At 44.4% G+C, this 17,739-nt stretch overlaps 1 protein-coding gene across 3 annotated transcripts; it reads right to left on the bottom strand.

Moving 5' to 3' along the window:
* Nucleotides 1-1,966: 1,966 nt before the first annotated feature.
* GREM1 (gremlin 1, DAN family BMP antagonist) lies at nt 1,967-16,362 on the bottom strand. Of its 3 annotated transcripts, none has more exons than XM_002753579.6 (3): nt 16,216-16,362; nt 5,585-6,173; nt 1,967-3,711 (listed from the first exon to the last, which is right to left on the bottom strand). In XM_002753579.6, exon 2 carries the CDS (start codon nt 6,170-6,172, stop codon nt 5,618-5,620), a length of 555 nt encoding a protein of 184 aa, XP_002753625.1. In that variant the 5' UTR covers nt 6,173; nt 16,216-16,362; the 3' UTR covers nt 1,967-3,711; nt 5,585-5,617. The 3 variants fall into 3 exon arrangements, with proteins under 3 accessions (XP_002753625.1, XP_017832431.1, XP_054095737.1); XM_017976942.4 differs by having other exon boundaries at nt 5,607-6,173; XM_054239762.2 differs by having other exon boundaries at nt 1,967-6,173.
* Between the last annotated feature and the right edge of the window lie 1,377 nt (nt 16,363-17,739).

Genomic DNA, 17,739 nt, shown 5'->3' with positions numbered 1-17,739 from the left:
TTAGCTTAGTGGTCATCTAATAGTTGTACAGGGATTTCCTCAAACACTTAGAACCAATAATTCAACCAGTTTTTGCCAAGGGGCTCTGTGTGAATGCTAAGGCACATGCAACACTCACTCGGCCAGGCAATTGACAACTGTTTTCCCTTCACTTACTGCTTGTGCAGAGCCTCAAGATCAGCCTCAAGTGAGAGCTTAAGGCTTTCTCAGGTCTTTCCTGAGCATGCGCACAGTCCTGGGCATGTATGGAGTCCTATTTATGCATTTGGCAGTCCAGATTGCCAGTAACACTGTGGAGCATTTCAAAGCCCCTATGAAAAATCTCATTTTCCAGCTTCTTTTTTTAGGCTTTTTGTTGAGCCAATTGCTTTCCCCATCTGTCATACAGATGCCCCAGGCAGCCACAAAGATAATCGATTGCCTCCAATTGTTTTGACAAAAATTTTCATGCCGGGAAGCTTCCAATCAGGTCAAATAAAGATAGCCTTGCAATTTGGAGCTTCCAGGGCCTGCCAAACAGGTCAAATAATGACGATTGTCTAGGAATGCAACTTTGGAAGAACTCCATTCTGCCATCTCCAGTGGCTGCCAGACTGCTGGTTTTTACCAGCATTTGATTTCAAAACTATTGTGGAGCTGAAGAGGGGGAGATGAGAATAGTGCAAATTACAGTATCATAGTGCCCACTGTTCTTAGAGATTTAGTCTTTCCTTGAATGAATGCTCTGCAAATTCCTGCAAGTCTTCAGTTAATTTTCAGAGCTATAAAAAGTTGCATCTTTTGCCAGATTCTATTGGTGTTACAGAGAGACTTCTGGGGGATCCTTAGCATTGTTGCCAACATCATCCTACACACTTCTCTTCAGTTTTAAATGCTCTTCCGTGTCAAGTCCCACTGACCTATTCAGGCCTATGTTCAGATGTTTTACCTTGGGTGTGGCTTTTGAGAACACTGTCTCCTTGGTACTTGCTTCCACTATCCGCCTCCAAGTCCAAGGCGGCCGTAACAAAACGAGGGGTGGCAAAGAGGCTTTGACTGAATGCTTCGGATCTTGGGCTCCTGATGATGCAACTATAACCTCAGGGTGGCCTTAATCATTAGATGCGAACAATCTAGTTAGATCTATTTTTAGGGTGCTGTGTTCTGTTCTTTGAAGAACAAACCGATAAAAGTTGTTCAGAGTTTTGCATGGTGTTTAAGGGCCCAATATCACAGTAAGACCATATAAGTTCACTGCTTTCTAACAGTGGTAACGGTACCTACCCTCAATGAGCTAACGTCAAGATTGAGTGAAAAGCAATTCACAGAAAATCCTTCGCACAGGGTCTATTGTAATCATTCCATACATAGTTGCTAGGGTTTTCATTATCGTGAGAGCACCCATACCTAACAGAAATCTTGTATTACATATCTGAGTAGAAAGAAACCTCAGAAATCCACAAATTCACAATTGCACATCAAGGGCAGTGACTTACTCTATACCTCGCATCACTATTAAATGATATCAAGCCTATGGTTTAATATTTCTAAGGACGGGAGTTCACTAGCTTTTAAAGGTACCTCATGGTATTGCCAGTTACCCCTATCATTAGGAAGCTTTTCCTTCTACTGAGCCCGAAATCTATTTTTTCCCCTGGACCACTCTGAAATGAAGTTATTGTAATTTGTGTGATGGCCCTTCCATCTGCTGGGCTCCCTTATAACACTCTATAGCTCTTCTTTCTAGCTGTGCTCTAGGGAAGAGGCTGATGCTTCCCATTGCAGACCAGCTCTCCCTTGCCACGATCTGAGGTGTCCTATGGAAATCAAACAGGATCTGAAAGGCCTAGGCAAAAGGAATCAATTCCACTGAAGATTACAGGAGCTCTAGTTCTTTTCCATCTCCCTTCCCATGATAAATGTATCCCTGCTCCACCCATGCCCTAGGAACACTACCAGCTAAAACAAATGTACGCTCACACACACAAAGAATAGGTTTAATTTATTAGTTGCTCTTTGGCAAAGGCTATATAGAACATTACTGGGGTGAAAATTAAATTCTAGTTATAGATTCATGAAACTTGAAGCCAAATTCATTTTAGGAGACTATCAAATCCCCTTTCCTCCTCTCCTACACAGCAAGTACCTCAATCATAGTCTATATAATTCTCTGCTGTTTTTAAATGACTAAAGCAGACATAATACATAATGCCATTGATATTAAATATTATCTCGAGGAATGACAAGTCAATAGAACTACTTTCACTCTTAAGCATTAACTGGTCACTAACAAATGTTTTGTGTATCCACTTTTCATGTATTTTCTCCTTAAACTTTGTGTGAACTATTCATCAGTATCTGCTATTTGTCTGTATACACACGTAAGTCTTCCAAAATAACATTTAAAGTAAACGTTATTTTCTTAATATTGCTTTAGAAATGTTACCCTTTAAAGAACATTCAATTTAAAAACTAAAGGTTCAGGCACTGACTCAGTAACACACGTCAGTTCAGATCGGTCAAGATTTTGTTTCCCGCTGACCAGATAAGAGACTCCAACAACATACAACATACAATGTGCCAGCTTCTTCTTTGCCCAACTCAAAGACAGTGATAGAGGAAAATAAAACGTGCTTGAAATCAGTGATCAAAGGATTTGAATAATTACATTAAATAACCATAACTTTTTGTTTATTCACATTCCACACAGTGGAAATTATCCTCTCCAGATTTTTCACTTACACTCAACTTTGAAGAACTACAGTAACAAAAAACAACTTACAGACTTCCAAGATTGTGTTTTCTTTTAATGCCAAGCACAGTGTACATAATAAAATTCGTATTTGGTGTTTGGCATTATTTTAATAGGTACAATCAAGATCGCAAATGTCTTGCCATAAAAATATTCTATAATAATGAAAAGTATGTATCATTACATCATCGATGACTCCAATAAAATGTTATAGATACGGCATTTGCAATAAATGTTGGAAGACACACCATATTTGTATTAGTCTTAATATAGGCACAGTAAGAGCAATCATTTCCCTCTTTGGCTAGTGATGTGCTTTTATGGTAGTTATGCTGCTGATTATCCCAGTGAAGTTAGTTTTGAGGATTTTCTCTTTACTTGAGCCAAATCTGGATTTATATGCAAGACAGTGGTAAAAGCTCCTAAAAAAGATGACTGCTGCCAACTTAAGTCATCTCTTAACAAAATTGCAGGCTTGTGGCATAGTTCAAACAAGAGAAATTCGGTGTTTGCTGGTTCTGAATGTCATTTATCTTCTCTGGTGTGGTCTTATATCTTCAGCTTCCTTTCCCTTTTCCTCTCCCACCCTCGAAATTCTGCCTTAGCATTTGTGTGCTTAATTAAATCCATTCTGTGCTTTATTGTTGGAGAATGCGGATAATACAAAGATTTGGGACACGGTCATACAGTGTATACAAAACAGTGTGTTTGGACAAATTCACCTAGTGTGAGAATCATCAGTAGTGAGTTTAAAAAGTTTGAAAATCAGACCCAACATTTTGGGCATTTAAAATATCTCCTGCCTTGAAATGGCTGTTTATAGTTGCTAGATGGCAGAGCATTGGATCAAAACAAAAAAACGCTTCTTGAGTTGCAAGGGTTCTTTGAATGCTGGAGCCCTGATAGGCATCTGAATCCAAGTCTGAATCCCAAGTCTACAGTGCTTGTTTTCCGTATTACATAGGACTTGGCTAGTGAGGCTGAGAAGATAAAAGGCAAAAAGAGTATTCGGAAAGTTTGCATATAAAACCTCAGGCTTGAAGAAATCAGGTTAACCAAATTCAAAATGCAGTAAGGTTCACCCACCCTGCACTTTGGCCTTTACATAAATCATAAGTAGGCATTGCCAGTAGGCCAAGTTTAATCAGAGGACAGTGCCTACCAGGAGACACTGAATGGTTACCATATGTTCGTCCAACCAATAGCAGATGGATGAACAGCTAATACACCATGACGCGGTGCTCTCCTAGCAGGGTCCTCCTCTGATCCTCAGAGAGCAAATGAAGGCCGGTCATATCCCTTGTGTCTCTACCAGGTGTTAACACCTAACTACTCTCTAGCCAGAGGCACTTCCCTTTATTTCCTTACTCTCCCTTCTCTTCTCTGTAGCCCAATCTCCTGACAATGGTTAAAACAAAAAGACCCCAAAAATCTTGCTAAAGCAGTAGTCCCTAAACTCTCTCATCTTAGAATATGGTCAGGTACCCTCAGCAGAGCTCAGCAGAGACAGAATCTTTGTCAATCAGGTTAAGGGCTCTCAGAAGCATTATGGGAAATACTGAATTGGAAATTAGCTGATTATAACCACAAAAAAGCAGAGTTATTAGGACTTTCAGCCTCTGAGGGTTTTGTTTCTTACCCCTATGCAGAGAGTTCTCAACTACCTCTTTTCCACCTGAGGGACAAAGCAGAGGGGTTAGTTTGGCTTGGCTAACTTGCTTGGGTCTGAAAATATTTGTTTTCAGTTTGGTGTTAGGTTTGAGCAGATTGCAGTGACAGCTAAAGTTAATCACTTTCTGGCAATCTCATTTCTTCTCTGTTCACTTGGGTTCTGTTAAATACTAGGAAAAGACTTTCTCAGAAGCATGGGCCTAACTGTTCTGGCACTGGCCTTTCAAGCCTCTGCAATCTCCCTACTGACATTTGCTGGACCTCATTTGGCCTCACCCTCCACCCTCCCTTTGCTTACCCTTGCCCACATCAGCCTCTCCTAGAGTCTGGAGGGTCTTCACAAATGAAAAACATTTACATTATGGTTAAGTGAATTAGTCTAATCTCATGTTTGCCAAGGTTTCTAAATTAACATAGGCCAGCTATGGTGGTTCACACCTGGAATCCCAGCAATTTGGAAGGCTGAGGCAGGTGGATCACCTGAGGTCAGGAGTTCAAGACCAGCCTGGCCAACACAGCAAAACCCCATCTCTACAAAAATGAAAATTAGCTGGATGTGGTGGCACATGCCTGTAATCCTAGCTACTTGGGAGGCTGAGGCAGGAGAACTGCTTGAACCCAGGAGGCAGCGGTTGCAGTGTGCTAAAATCATGCCACTGCACTCCAGCCTGGGCAACAGAGCAAGGCTTTTTCAAAAAAAGTAAGATTAGACTGACAGTCACAACTTGAGGAACGGACTGTGGGAGGGAGGAGTAAGGGAGGATGCAAGCACAGGTTAAAAGGACTTCTCATGTCGAATGCAGCACTAAAACAGGTCTCTTGCCCTCAGAATAGCCTCTTCCATGAACATTCATTCTGAAGGGAGATTCTGGTCCCCAGAAGGGCACAAGGAACACAAAGGCAGAACCAGACCACTGCCCCGCCCCTTTAGACGTGAGCAGGTTAATGTGGGCTTCTGGTACCATCCCCATTAAAGCAGATACGTTTACAAAATAGGAAGTGCTCTCTACCAGAGACTGTTTCCTCTAAAAGCACCCACAGGCACCATCCACACTCATGCACACACAAACTACGCAGAAGCAGGCTCCTGCCAGGAGGCAGCTGAGGGTTCTTCCGGCCTCTAGGTTTAAGCCAAGTAAGAATCTGGTGGTTTTAGGTCTAGGTCTTCCTGGGGCTGCATACCTAGGACAGGCTGGGTGCACACCTGCATTTGGCTTAATCCAAATCGATGGATATGCAACGACACTGCTTCACACGTGTGACTCTCTTCTTCTTGGTAGGTGGCTGTAGTTCAGGGCAGTTGAGTGTGACCATCATGGTAGTGAATTTCTTGGGCTTGCAGAAAGAGCAGGACTGAAAGGAGCCTTCCTCCTTCCGGATGTGCCTGGGGATGTAGAAGGAGTTGCATTGGCCGTAACAGAAGCGGTTGATGATGGTGCGACTATTGCACCCTTCCTCGTGGATGGTCTGCTTAAGTGGCTGGGTTTTGCACCAGTCTCGCTTCAGGTATTTGCGCTCCGTCACATGCAGGGCCTCTTGGCTGGACTCCAGCACCTCCTCCCCGGGCACGGCAGTGCCCCGCCCTTGGCCCCGCCCCCGGTTCCTGGAGCCTGGCTGCTGGGGCGACTGAGTCTGCTCTGAGTCATTGTGCTGGGCCTTGTCTGGCGGGGGAATGGCACCTTGGGACCCTTTCTTTTTCCCTTCAGCAGCAGGCAGCAGGGTCCCCAAGAGGAGAAGCAGGGCTCCCACCGTGTAAGCTGTGCGGCTCATACTGAAGGAAGGAAGCACAGAGAGGGGCAGACACAAAACATGGCAAAGTTAATTTAAAAGTTGATAGCACCTAGCATTGTAAACGGTACTTGTTAAACAGGTATGCAAAATATTCCATTTACTTTTCATAGTACCTGTATCTCCATGACCCAGCCATCAATCCATGGAGTAATTCCCCCACAGTCCCACAGCGACTAAGTCTAATTTAAACTCAGCCAGGACCTAGCTCTTCTCTTCACCTATTTTCACAAGAACTTCTTCCTGGCTTCTGGCACCAACGGCATTTGACTTTGTATTACATTTACTTAACTATATTCATTCTTGTATTTGGTAATATTTAGTAAGCTCCTACTGTGTTAATGCCATATGACCTTTGCACCTTTTGGAGGGAACTTGTTTTGTTTTACAGCAAGATAAATTAACCTTTCTGCCCAGAGGACCTTTCTCCCCAAACAGCCTGAGGCTTCCTGAGACTTTGCATTTTTATCAGACATGGAAGGAGAGGTTCATAGAGACCAGAAAGCATCTGACAGAGGGAAAACAAAACAGGAAAGGTCACAATCCTGGTAACTTGCTGTCTGATCTTAAGGACGTCACTTTACCTCTCAATAAGTGACTCAATTTAAGCAAAGATACCAATACCTTGTCTCCCCAGGTAGGTTGTTCAGATCCAACTCATTGTCAACCTGAGAGCATTTGGAGAACTAACCAAATGTTGGCGGTACTGCAGATAGAATGAAAGACAGTAGCAGGTAGCTGACATGACTCATGAGGCTCCGCCATGTGGCCTCACTTATTCTCATCTTGAAACTGGGCAGAGATACTCAGTGTGCCATTCTTTATACCATGATACACATTTTTCTACATTTTATTTTGTTTTTTTGAGATGGAGTTTCACTCTTGTTACCCAGGCTGGAGTGCAATGGCGCAATCTCGGCTCACCGCAACCTCTGCCTCCTGGGTTCAGGCAATTCTCCTGCCTCAGCCTCCTGAGTAGCTGGGGTTACAGGCACGCGCCACCATGCCCAGCTAATTTTTTGTATTTTTAGAGACGGGGTTTCACCATGTTGACCAGGATGGTCTCGATCTCTTGACCTCGTGATTCACCCGTCTTGGCCTCCCAAAGTGCTGGGATTACAGGCGTGAGCCACCGTGCCCAGCCTTTTCTACCTTTTAAATAGTGAAGTATGTCACTCATGTGTTGTATATAAACAATTTAAAAGGTAGAAAAACGGGCATGACAGAACAAGTATATGCAAATATTTACATCAATAAATGCCATGGGCATGTTGACTACATTAATGGCAATGAATTACTATGGATAGGTCTGAAGCTAGATATGGGTCTGAAAGGGCAGTGACATGTGAACAGTGGCAAAAAAATGAGGTAAGGCATAGGGGAAACCAAGAGAAAATAGGAAAGCATAGACAAGACAAATGGAGGGAAGAATGCAATTCAGAGAAAGGAGAACTCTTCTACAAATGGGGTATTCAGGGGAGGTAGGGCAGACATAAGGAAGAAGAGGAGGAGGAAGGTGAGGAGATTGAAGTGGAGAACGAGAATCATTTTTTCTTTTCTTTTTTGAGAGAGTCTCACTGGGACGCCCAGACTGGAGTGCAGTGGTGTGACCTTGGCTCACTGCAACTTATACCTCCTGGGTTCTAGCGACTCTCCTGCCTCAGTCTCCCGAGTAGTTGGGATTACAGGCATGTGCCATCATGCGCAGCTAATTTTTGTATGTTTAGTAGAGACGGGGTTTCACCACATTGGCCAGGCTGTTCAACTCTTGACCTCAGGTGTTCCTTCCACGTCGGCCTCCCGAAGTTCTGGGATGAGATGTGAACCACCACGCCCAGCCAGAGCACCACATTTTTAAAAAGGAGAGTGCAAGACAGAAGCCTCAAGACTAAAAAGATTCTCTTTGGACATTGCTTCCTAGACCTGAAAGTACAGACAGTTATCTGGAGATATTGTTAAGATGCAGATTCTGATTCAGCAGGTCTGTCTTTTTATTAAGCTTTGAGTAGGAAGGCCTGTGAGTACTTGCTGCCATGGGGCACATAGAGAATTATTAAAATGTGGAAGGATTTTCTTTTCAATGAATGTGATTTCAAATTCACAGGCTTTCTCCTCTGGCCATCACAACAACCGGACTTGAATCCTGAAGCTTCTCCCATCCAATTCCTATGGTTTCTGAACCTAAGAACACAGCTGTGTAGTCCCCATTTCCATGCTCTTTGGAACACCAGTATTACGCAAAATAACCACTAAGTGCAGCTGAACAGTAATATTTCTTCCTCCAAGAGTGAACAAGTTGGTATTAGCCAGAGCAATCACCTTGCACAAAGGTGGCGTAAAATCTAGATTTTCTAATGGACAGCATACAGTAAGTAAACACCATTCAACCCTAGAATACCAAGTTAAGATAATGAAATACTGAATTTAAGATATCTTTAAATGGCACCATCTTTCCAACATTAACTGAGTGCTTTCAGACCAGTTCAAGTTTGGAGCTGATAATGTGACATTCAGCTCCAGCTGTCTCCTGTGGGCATTTAGTGTTATCAATTTCCCTCTAAACACTGCTGTAGCTGTGTCCCAGAGATTCTGGTACACTGTCTTTGTTCTCATTGGTTTCAAATAACTTATTTATTTCTACCTTAATTTTGTTATTTACCCAGTAGTTATTCAGAAGCAGGTTGTTCAGCTTCCATGTAGTTGTGCAGTTTTGAGTTTCTTAATCTTTATTTCTAATTTGATTGCATTGTGGTCTGAGAGACTTATTTCTGTTCTTTTCCATTTTCTGAGGAGTGTTACTTCCAATTACATGATCAATTTTAAAATAGGTGTGATGTGGTGATAAGAATGTATATTCTGTTGATTTGGGGTGGAGCGTTCTATAGGTGTCTATGAAAAAACAATTTCATATGTAACCAAAAGAGAGCCTGTATAGCCAGGACAATCCTAAACAAAAGGCACAAAGCTGGAGGCATCACACTATACTACAAGGCTTCGGTAACCAAAACAGCATGGTACTGGTGCCAAAACAGATATATAGACCAATGGAACAGAAGAAAGGCCTCAGAAATAATACCACACATCTACAACCATCTGATCTTAGACAAACCTGACAAAAACAAGCAATAGGGAAAGAATTCCTTATTTAATAAATAGTGTTGGGAAAACTGGCCAGCCGTATGCAGAAAGCAGAAACTGGATCACTTCCTTACACCTTATGCAAAAATTAACTCAAGATGAAATAAAGACTTAAATGTAAGACCTAAGACCTAAAACCATAAAAACCCTAGAAGAAAACCTAAGCAATACTATTCAGGACATAGGCATAGGCAAGGACTTCATGACTAGAACACCAAAAGCACTGGCAACAAAAGCCAAAATTGACAAATGGGATCTAATTAAAGAGCATCTGCACAGCAAAATAAACTGAGTGAACAGGCAACCTACAGAAAGGGAGAAAATTTTTGCAATCTATCCATATGACAAGGGGCTAATATCTAGAATCTACAGAAACTTATATTTACAAGAAAAAAACCACCCCATCAAAAAAATGGATGAAGGATATAAACAGACACTTCTCAAAGACGACATTTATACTGCTAACAAACATGAAAAAAAGATCACTGGTCTTTAGAAAAATGCCAATCAAAACCACAATGATACCATTTCACACCAGTTAGAATGGCAATCATTAAACAGTCAGGAAACAACAGATGCTGGAGAGGATGTGGAGAAACAGGAATGCATTTATGCCGTTGGTAGGAATGTAAATTAGTTCAACCATTGTGGAAGACAGTGTGGCAATTCCTCAAAGATCTAGAACCAGAAATACCATTTGACCCAGGAATCCCATTATATACCCAAAGGATTATAAGTTATATAAAGACACATGCACAAATATGTTTCTTGTGGCACTATTCACAATAGCAAAGACTTGGAACCAACCCAAGTGCCCAATGACAGAGTGGATAAAGAAACTGTGGCACATATACCCCATGGAATACTATGCAGCCATAAAAAAGGATGAGTTCATATTCTTTGCAGGAACATGGATGAAGCTGAATACGGGCATTCTCAGCAAACTAACACAAGAACAGAAAAACCAAACACCACATGTTCTCGCTTGTAAGTGGGAGTTGATCAATAAGAACACATGGACACAGGGAAGGGAACATCACACACCAGGGCCTGTTGGGGGATGGGAGGCTAGGGGAGGGATAGCTTTAGGAGAAATACCTAATAAAGATGACAGGTTGATGAGTGTAACAAACCATGGCATGTGCATACCTATGTAACAAATCTGCACATTCTGCACGTGTATCCCAAAACGTAAAGTATAAGAATGGAAAAAAGAAAAAAGCAGTTATGAGAAAAGTCCAGTTATAATACAGGACTGAATTTTTCCTGTGACTAGGATAAGTTGAGCCATTCTCCTGGTCTCAAAATACATTGTGAATTTGAGGTTTCATCAGTTTCTGCTATTCATTCAATTGAGACAAAAATCTAAAATAAAATATAATACAATTCAATTGCTGCCCATTTCAAAGGAGGAGTACAGGAGATGTCCCCAGGCCTATGCCCACGATCTTCCTCTATACCTCCTGAAAATGGTCTCCAGGCAATTTCACCCCTCCCACACCAAGACTCTCCAAGTTCATCATCAGAGGTCAATCTGAGACTAACTGGGAATGCATGTTAACTGCATATGACAGGTTTACCTCATGAGGCCATACCTTTCCACAAACATCTGAGAAATCCAATTTTATTTCTCTGAACCAACTTAAGGCTTTCTTTTTACTCAACTTTCCCTTCTTGGCATTTTCACATCTGTTGAGTAAATAGCTAGTCTGAGAGTTGATGAGGGCTTATTCATCACCTTACCCTCAGTACCTGGCACAAGGCAGGTGCTCGTTAAAATTTCGTAAATGCACGATTGTTATGAACCTCACTGATTTACAGAGTTACCATTCTTTGCATTTTAAATGCCTTCACCAGTGCCCATGAACAGAAGAGGCAATTGCAATCCTTTGGATGTCCGACTCTGAGTGACAAATTCCTTCCATCCTAGAGAGCTTCCCAAGACTTGTCTTTAGGAATTCCAAATGTTCCTGACAATTTACCAGTTCTCATATGGAATCCTATGGGTTTCATTTTCTAATTGAAGCCATTGAAATTAATACTATGGCAGAAGCCAACAGCAGAGCTGTAAATTCAAAGTTAGTCAACTGTGGTTTTCAGTTTTAATTTGGACAGACTTTGTTCCTATGGGAGTATGTCTACCTTCTAAGCCAAAGGGTCTGGAGTAACAGGCTTTCTTTTTCTCAAAATAAGATTTATTAGCTATGGAAAGTGAAATGGTTATTCGTTTTTTAAAAGCCTATTCTTCAAAAATCTTTAGTACTTATTGGAAGATGTTCGAGTTGTCAACCTTTGTTTATTCAGAGAAGTAAACACCAACTTAAAGTATGTCAATTGAGACCTCAAGCTTCTTAACAGCAGTGCTCTGAGGCACACTAGCTGCTCTATGTGAGTGACGGCCAGTGGGTTAAGAACTGTAATTCATAGTGGAACCAAGGCTCTGCCACATCCTGGTCAATCATCCAAGCTCTCCCCAACCACGAACTGCTCTTGATTCTTCAGTGATAGAGGAATGATGTGCACTTGAAATCCCGATTGTATTGTCACCAAATAATGTGCACTTTGTAAATATCAGATGTAGAGGAATGCAGAACATGTACATTTCTTGAGGACAATTCTTTTCCACAACATGTAGCAGGGTGTCTCATAGTAAAAATTCAATCCATAGCTCGTCCAGACTTAGGTTCCTATGACATCATACCCAGTCATTAGCTGCAAAGATTGTATGGTAATTTCCACTTATGAAATGGCCTATTTATGTCATTAAATTAAGCTGCATCTCATAGACCCAGGGTGCATCAAGATACCTAACATCTCCTTTGAGTCTTTTTTGCAGTGTATCTCCTTTTCGAACTCTGCCTCCGCTTCCCATCAATGCAGTTCAGCTTCAAGAAATGTGATCTTATGAGTTTTCTTTGCAACTGTTCTCCATCAGCAAGTCTCACCCCATTTCCACTTTTTTTCCCCCCTCTTTGCCTGTATCCTCTTTCGTTTCACTTGTCCCAAAGGACACATACTCTGAAAGCAGGTCCTCCCTACGATACACTTTCCTTTCAGTTTCCCTCACGGATCAAGAGTAAACAACCACAAGGCAAGATAAGCCACATTAACCACCTCTATGCTGTGCAGGTCATGGCATCTATTCCAGTTTTTACAAAGCCTCTAGGAACACAATATTTTAATGCTCAGGACTCAAAAATGGTATCTGTATGGCCCGTTTCCAGTGTCCATGATGTTTTTGGGAAAGTTTAATCCAAGCTCCTTCTATCACTCTTGCTGTATTTCTCATTTTAGCTAAGCAACCTCCTCAATCAGTGAAAGGGAGTTTTAAGTAGGAATTACAGTGAAAGCCAGATATCTGTTCCTGGACTTCTGGTCAATGACCTCCTGATGAATCAAGCGTTATTGAATGTCTTTCTAGGCATGGCATCAAATTATTCTCCCAGCATAAGAAATAGTGGAAGTGACTGCAAATGCTCCTCTAGTTGTAGGTCAGGTTTTAGAAAAATCTATTCTTTTCTCAGGTCTAAATCTTTGGGAAAAGTATAACTTATTTTTAATTTGATCTCTAATTTTTAAAGACAATTGTTGATTTTTTTTTCAGACAAGTTGCACCAAGGAGATATTAAGAGTTCCCAATTGGCACACAGAGAAGATAAAGTCTCATCCCCTTTGTGTTGTAAAAACCCTAAACAGAGACTAGAGTCTGAAGACTAGAGTCTGAAGACCAGGTCAGCTAAATCTGGCTGGGGCCCAACATTGCATTGGACAGGGAGACCACTTGGATGTGAAATATCTCAGGAGCTCTGTTTGCAAAGTTCTTAGGAATGTTAATGACTATATACAATTCTTGAGGTCAGCCGAGTTAGAAAGTAGTAAATACTAAATGTTCACTGAGCAGCACTACTGAGACACGGTCAAGTTATAGGTTCTGTTCCGTAGTGAAGGATGCGTCAGTCACTGCATAATGCAGGATTCAGGATTTTATTTTGGAACTACCCTGAGATATTATCCTGCTTCTGTGTAACATGACTACTTTTCCTAACACCATTACTAATGAGAGTTATCTTTCATTTTGAAGCCCTTACTGTGCCAGGCATTATGCTGAATTCTGACCCAATTTTATCATTTAATTTTCGTAATGAGGTAGAAAACATTATATCTTTTACCAGTCATGGAATCTATACTCAGATAAGTTAGCAATCTGGCCAAGGTCACACAGCTCATAAGCTGGAGAGCCAGCAGTTTAAACCCAATTCCATCTGGCCCTAAGTACAGGTCCTTAACCACTGTCCTATTGAAACCCAGTGCTGTCCTTAACAGTGGAACAACGGATATGTTTTCTAATACAAATTGAAGATTACAAATAGAATTGTCTATTTCATATCTTCATGTTCAGATGTGAAGATTTCTCTTGTCCCAAGAATGAATTCATTGTACTTTGAATTTCTAAGCATATGTTAAAACTAAAGATTCTTTGCAGATGTAAGACAGGCTGGTAGCACTTGCCTAATCGTTGCTTTTTGGATGGAGGCTGCAGTTACCTCCCCTAACCACTGTCCGCCAAACCCGCTTTTCTTTACATGAAACGTTTAGGTTTCCTGGCTGTCCTTCACTGTTTTGGAATATGCCCCACAGCTTTGCTGTCAACAAGCAGTTCTTCGGGGGAGGTGTCTGTGGCATGAAATTTCTTTGAATTTTATCACTTTTAATACTTGACCATTAAGACTGAAGACATCATTGGCTTAGTTTCAAAGACAGGGTAGGCAGCCCTCATTCAGAGATGTGGGGACATAATAGGTTTGTATTCTTCTCTGTGTAACTACTCACATAAAAAGCACATTAGTCAACCTGGATTTCCTACAGAGCGTGGGTTACCAAAACATTTCACTAAAAATGAACTTTTAAGAAAATAGGAAACCTGTGAAATTACAGTTTACAAAAGACTAATTCCTACAATGACCTGGGGGTTAAACACACAGACACACACAACACTGCCACTATCCCGATAAAAATCCCTTAAATAGTTAATATTAACAAGTTGACAGTGCAATTTATCCAGAGATAGTAATCAAATCACCTACTGTTGTAGGCTTGACTTGAAGGGGCAGTAAGAATCTACAGTTTTCTTAAGATCTTTCCCTCCTCGCTTTGAAAAGTACATCCCCCCCCCCAAACTTTCATGCTCCCCCCTCCTTCCAGAAAGAAAAAAAAAAAAAAAAAAAGAGGAGGGGGAAGCCCTAGGGATGAAAGAGGACTCCTCACCCTAGGATGGGGTTATCTTAACCTCTTCTGCGCTATTTATTTAACTTGTGTGTACAGCCAGAAGGAAGCCACTACTCTGGGGTCCCTGGGACAGCTTAAAACCCTAGTGAACCACTTAACACAATAGATTGTTTTAATCAGTTCGTGTCCTGGCACCATCTCGAAGGGGAACATAAACAGACGTGCACACCGCCCAGATTTGCTCTTTCCAGCAGGATATCCAATTACCTATCGGTGGTCACCTCTCTGCCCTCGGACCATTTAAGAGGAGATTTTCAGCCCCTAATGCTGAGGCTATATTTCTGTCTATAAGAGACAGGATTCCAGTCGGTCGAGGAGGGGAAGGCAGTAGAAGGGTTCGACCCGGGAGCGCATTAGGGACAGCTCTGGGGACAGACGTGGGAGTTTATTCACAGCAGAGTCTGGTCACCTGCCACCCATCCCTCCCTGCCTGGGCCGGGGTCCGTCGCCAGAGTCTGGCGCAAGCAAATAAATCCCCAGCTGGGGCGCCCCCAAGGAAGAGATGCGATCTGAAGACAATGCCAAGTGAGAGCGGTGGCGCGTCTGTTCTGCCGGAGCCTATAGTCTACAAATAACTCCAGCCAGCAAGGAGGTGACAGCCCCAATGTACCTCCCACTCCCCCTACTGTGCCCTGGCACCGCACGCTGTGGAGGGACCAGCGGATTGAGCCAGGAGGCTAGCGAGAACCACAGACCTCAGCTCCTTGGAGCCGCCAACCCTTCTCCGCCTCCAGTCCCTTGTCGCCTCCAGTCCCTTGTCGTCAGGAGCTAGTGAGGTGCAGCGAGGCGCGGCAAGGTCGGGGCCTCTAGGACACAGTTTAAGGGATGCGCGCAGAAGTGGGAACCAGCTGGTGGCCGCTGCCGGGCGCCAGAACGTCTACCATTCAGCCCGGGGGTGCGTGGGGCCGGGAAGAGGCTCGAGTAGAGAAGCGAGCACCCGCGACTGCGCGGCCGGTCCGCGAGCGGTTGGTGTGCGCCATGTGACACTGCTGGTTCTCTGGACCCTGCGGCCAGGGCCACGCCCCGCACCCCGGCTGTCGGGTTACCCAAGGTTCGATTTTCCGCTGTGGCTGAACACAGCGGCTCTGCTTATGCCAGACTCCATCTCACATCGGGGATGGGCAGATGCACACATTGCGTATTCTCCAGATGCTCCAGCCCGCGGACTCCAATGGGTGTCCCAAGACCCCCCCAGACCCAGCGCAGCGCCTCACGCCCATGGGACCCTCTCAAGGCAACTTGCCGCCTTGTCAGCGGCCGGGACTGCGCGCCCTCGCTATGCAGGCGCGTGTGCCAGGCGCTGCTGCCACGAGCATCAGGAGAGTGTTCGGGGGGCTCCGGGAGCTGGAGTCATCCTGCCCGCTCTTGACAACCTTTTCCTACGCTTCCCAGCGGACCCAGAGCAGCGAGATCATGGTGTCCGCGATCTCAGCAGAAGGACCCCACGATGGTTTTGCACGATTCAACACCGCGAACAGCGCACCCGGGCCTGTGCGCGCAGAGGGCTGCCGCGCATAGAACCGAGTGGGTCCCTGGGGTTCGTTGGCCGCCCTCTTCCTCCCACCACACTCACACTCCTTGCCAGGTGCGTCCGCGCTCACCTGTCAGTGCAGCAGGTCCTCGGGGCCTGCGCTTTCGACGCGTGGCGCTGAGTGCTGCCGCGGCCAGAGCCGCCCGGGCTCGGCCGGACCGAGAGTAACGCTGCGGCGGTGCACTGGATCGCCCGGTCCGCGGAGGGCGCACCAAGTGTCAGGCATTGCGCAGTCTCCCGTTTAAATGCCGGCGGCCGAACGCGGCGCCCGGGGCCGCTCCTCTCCATTGGCCAGGCGCCGCCGCCGCCGCCGCCAGACCAGCTATCCGCCCCCTTTCCCGGTACTGCCCCCGCCCCCCGCACTCCTCATGCTTCCCTGCGGGGTCCCCTCTCCGTCCGCCTCGCCTCTTTGTCTGCTCCCTCCGCCCGTGACGGCTTGGAGAGGTCACCCCAGGGAACCGCGCCTGGAATGCACAGCAAATCACATTTTCCGCTCCCGTTGGAGAGGGAAGAGCGGGAGGAAATCCCCCCGGCTCCCGGCCCCTCATTCCTTCCCTGCCCCAGGTCTGGGCTTTCCCTGTCGCCCGCCCGACTTCGCCTGCATTGGTCCCGCGCTCAGTAGCGGAGACAGCACCGCCAAGAGCAGTATCTCCGTGGGATCGCGCCAGATTCGGCGATTCTTACCCTTTGGAGGGAACGGGACTACGGGATGCTCTGGTCGAGCGACAGCCGCGGCTACCGTGCGGCCCCGCCCGAGGCCCCCAACTTCGAGGGCGCTGACCCCGGAGCCCCCGTTAACCCGGCGGGCTCGCCGGCCGCCAGCAGGAGCCTGTCGCCAACATGACACCCTCATCTCCTCGCCCGCCAAGGGTTCTTTCAGCCCAGACGCCGGCTGCCTCGGCTGTGAGTGTACAGAGAAGAGTAACGGGAGAATAAAACTAAAAGGACCGTCAAAAGTCAAGGCCTCTATTCTTAGATGATCTTGAGAGAAGACAGTCACTGGGCAAGAGGGGTTTTCTGTAGCTTATTAAAGACGAGTAAGTCAGGAAAATAAGACGTTAGATGAAGTAATCCCCCAGACATTTAGGAAAAAAACCTGTGAGCGTATAAAACCGTTGTCACATTCTGGATCCCAAGTATATAGATATTTTTCGAAAGATGAACACTTTCATTTGTTCTTAGCTTAAAAAATTGGTTCCTCGAGGAGACCAAGTTTTGTGTGTCGAAGCTAAAGTCAGTGCAAAAACCAGTACCCAAGATCTGCAGACAAGCTCCATCAACCACCTCAAATGAAGACTTTGAAAAAGATTGGTTATAGAAAAATCTGAAGGTGTCTGTATTGCTTAAAGCAAAATAAACGAAACAAGGAAATCCATCGAAAGATACTTATGAAACACCCGTAATTTAAGTACTTGGCTACAAAAACAAAGCCAGACCAGAAAACAGCGGTTTTTAGTCCAGCGTTAGGGGGAGGAAATATCTACTAGATGCTGTTAGGAACATGAAAGATTTTTTTTTTTTAAATAAACGAAGCAAGAAGGAAGTCTGTGTTAATATCTTTAAAATCTTAGTCATCTGAATATTTTGATTGTGC

This window comes from Callithrix jacchus, chromosome 8 (genome assembly GCF_049354715.1).
Source record: "Callithrix jacchus isolate 240 chromosome 8, calJac240_pri, whole genome shotgun sequence".
NCBI lineage: Eukaryota > Metazoa > Chordata > Mammalia > Primates > Cebidae > Callithrix > Callithrix jacchus.
This window is presented reverse-complemented; position numbering and strand designations above follow the sequence as displayed.

Excerpts from the sequence above, each read along its gene's own strand:
- GREM1 (XM_054239762.2), bottom strand. The coding sequence starts at position 6,172 with ATGAGCCGCACAGCTTACACGGTGGGAGCCCTGCTTCTCCTCTTGGGG.